Source organism: Octopus bimaculoides, chromosome 6 (assembly GCF_001194135.2).
Source record: "Octopus bimaculoides isolate UCB-OBI-ISO-001 chromosome 6, ASM119413v2, whole genome shotgun sequence".
Lineage (NCBI taxonomy): Eukaryota > Metazoa > Mollusca > Cephalopoda > Octopoda > Octopodidae > Octopus > Octopus bimaculoides.
In genome coordinates, this window is record NC_068986.1 from 94,117,902 (window position 1) to 94,121,495 (window position 3,594).

General features: G+C 46.0%; 1 protein-coding gene across 1 annotated transcript in view; it reads right to left on the minus strand.

Annotated features, from left to right (window-relative positions):
* Positions 1-7: 7 nt before the first annotated feature.
* Positions 8-3,594, minus strand: part of LOC106872788 (homeobox protein 2) — a 6,445-nt gene continuing 2,858 nt past the window's right edge. Inside the window, exon 2 of the mRNA XM_052968494.1 lies at positions 8-3,592. Coding sequence (XP_052824454.1) covers positions 577-3,592 — 3,016 coding nt within the window. The 3' untranslated portion in view covers positions 8-576. The remainder of the gene's footprint in view (positions 3,593-3,594) is intronic.

Here is a 3,594-nt window from a genome sequence, read left to right on the forward strand (position 1 = left end):
ATATATATATATATATATATACTTATAGGGATTACTGTGCGTGTGTGTAGATACTCCCTACATGCACGCATACGTACACAAGTAAATTAATCATACTTCCAAAATATACATTCCTATTCACATTGTATTCATATTTTCATAGATAGCTTTTTTTAACACAGCATTTAAACATCAATTATATATATGTACATACGTATTTGTGTACATGAATGCATATACGTGGCTATGTATATATGCGTATATATTTACATTTACATATATGTATGTATTTACGTATGGATATATATACATATACATATATATATATATGTATGTATGCAAGTAATTCTATGTATATATGTGTTGCGTACAAATGTGGGTTCTATGCATTTATGATGTGTACGTATCTTATGCATATTCTATGCTTGAGACAAATCACGCCCCTTATATTCATGCACGCACATATCTATATCATCAAATATACATATATATATATACAACCACATACAAATGTGCATATATGTCTATACATATATACACATACATATACATACATTATACATTGTATGACTGTCAGACATCAAGAGATGGGAAATCTCATGTGGGTCTTGCCGCACCGACTGGTGGCACAGCTGTGAATGAAGAGTCTGAAGATGCAATACCTGAAGATATCGCTGGATGAAGCCCCACTGCTGAGGTGAATGCCGACGCGTGTGATACAGGTAGACTGCGGAGACCCGCATAAAGTTCAAGTCCATTGGCGCAAGGATGGGCCTGCGTAAGGTGTGGAAAAAGGAGCGCGGTTGGTGACACGGCTAAGCTGGCGTAAGGTGACGGACTTGTGAGCGTTACTTCGGGTCGGATGGGCGATGTTAATCCGGGGTGACTGATCAGTGATGATGCTGATGGTGCCGTCGATTCGTTACCCAGTAACCGTTCGACGGAAAAGTTCGATGTGCCACCGCTGCCACTGCCGCCACTACCCACGCCACCACTGCCACCGCCACCACCGCTGCCGCCTCCACTGACTGTCGTTGGCGTCGCCGCCGATGCCGCAGCCGCTGCCGCGGCTGCTGCGGCCGCCAAAGCCGACGTTCGACCACTCGTTGCCGGGGTCAAAAACGTCGGGTAAGGATAAGGTGCTATGCCGTTGTATCGAAACGCTGAACCGGCCGTGCTGGCTGCCGCTGCAAGCGGGTACATTGAGGATATCGACCATAGAAAAGGGTTCGTTTTGTCAGCGTGCAGTGAATATCCGGGTGGCGTTAATCGTGGGAAACCAGCGCGTTTGAACGCCGCCAAGCGACTCCGCGATGCCGCTGTGGATCGGCGCCTGAGTTTGCCTGTTGTGCCCCCAATGAATACGTCATCACTAGACGGGTCCAACATCCAGTAGTTACCTTTGCCAGGGTCGTCATAATGCCGGGGTACCTTCACAAAACACTTGTTCAAGCTGAGATTGTGCCGGATTGAATTCTGCCACCCTTGTTTGTTTTCGCGATAGTAAGGGAAGTTTTTCATTATAAATTCGTAAATCCCGTTAAGGGTCAGTCTTTTTTCGGGGCTGCTGCGTATAGCCATCATAATGAGGGCATTGTAACTGAACGGGGGTTTCTCCGCCCGGCTGTTGCTGCTGTTGTTGCTGGTGCTGCTACTGTTGTTGTTGTTGTTATTATTATTGTTGTTGTTGCTGTTGCTGCTGCTGCTGCTACTGTTGTTGTTGCTGTTATTGGTACTACTACTATTGCCGCTACCGTTGTTGTTGTTGTTGTTGCTGTTGGTGTTGTTGTTGCCAGTGCTGTTGTTGCTTGTGTTGTTGTTGTTGCTGTTGGTACCTTGTGACTTTGTATCACTCGGACCGTTACCGTTGTTGTTGGTGTTGTTTTTGTTGTTTTCCTTGTTTTTCTCGTCCTGCTCACCACCACCACCGCCACCACCACCGCCACCACCGTTACCGCCACCACCACCACCACCACCACTACCACCACCAGCAGCGCTAGCTTTCCCGTTGCTCGCGTGATGGTCGTCGCCCGTAGCCGTCCGTTTCTGGATATCGTAAGAGACGGGTGACATGTGGGTACTTAACGGTAGACAGTCAGGAGTGATGGTCATATTGTTGTCGTTGCTATTGTTGTTTTTACTGGTCAAAAGGTTTTTAGTGTTGTTTTTGTTTTTGTTGTTGCTAAATGATATGTTACTGTCATTACAGCTTGTGCTGTTGTTATTGTTGTTGTTGTTGTTGCTAGTTTCACTATCGATAGAACGACCGATACGCCGATGCCTATCGAAGCAAGAGATGTCTGTTTCAAACTCCAGACTCTCCACATCAACATGCATGTCATCATCATCATCATCATCATCAACATCATCATTATCATCATCTTCATTAGTTACAGCATCCATATTATCATCGTCGTCGTCGTCATCATCATCAACAACAACACCGCCATTATCACAGATACCACGAACGCCAACGTTACTGCCGACATCATCATCATCATCACCAACATCATCATCATCATCATCAACATTATCATCGTCATCATCACAATCGTCATTATCTATACAGTTAGCGTTTTTGTACACGTCCATATAACGACCACCACCACCACGACCACCACCGTTGTTGCCAACACCGATATTATTATTATTATTATTATTATTATTATTATTATTATTATTATTATCATCATCATCATCATCGTCAACATTAATATCAACCTCGACATCAACATCATCATCATCATCATCATCATCATTATCATCGTCAACACGACCATTAGCAACAACACGACTACCACGGTCAACAACATCGCCGCCAGCACCTGAAGAACAGCCATTATCATCACGATCGCCATCATCAACATTATCACCTTTACCATCACCATCAACATCAATATTGAGGTCGTTAACACCACCATTATCATCATCATCATCAACAACATTATCAACATCAGCAACGCCACCAATATCATCATTATCAATATTACTATCGCTAACACCACCAACATTATCAACATCAGCATCATCATCATTATTATCAGCATCAACGCGTGCGCCGTCATCGTTTATGTTAGCTACAGAATCAGGATGAACGCCATCACTACGATGAGGATGGTGATGGTTGTGGTGGTGACGGCGACGCCGCTGACGGTCAGTGCCATCACCGACGCCACCACCGCCGCCGCCGCCTCCGCCGCCGCCTCCACCACCGTCGTCACGTTCACCTCGATCGTCTCTGTCTTCCTCGTCGTCATCGTCGTCACGATAGCGACGATGACGGCGGCGATGGTGACGATGCTGAAGATGATGGTGCTGATGTTGTTGTTGTTGATGATGATGATGATGAGGAGGATGATGGAGAGGCTGCTGACGATGAGCAACGCCGTCGCTGATATCATCACCGCCACCACCACCACCACCACCACTAATACCACCACCACCGCCATCATCATCATCATCACCATCGTTGTCATCGTCGTCATCGACGCCATCGTCATTGCTGCCATTGTCATCGTCGTCATCAAACTCTGTCATCATTCTGTCGTCATCTCCGTCCAGCGTCGGTAAGCTGTCGGTCGGCGTACCCGGCTCCACGCTCGTCGCAATACCCGC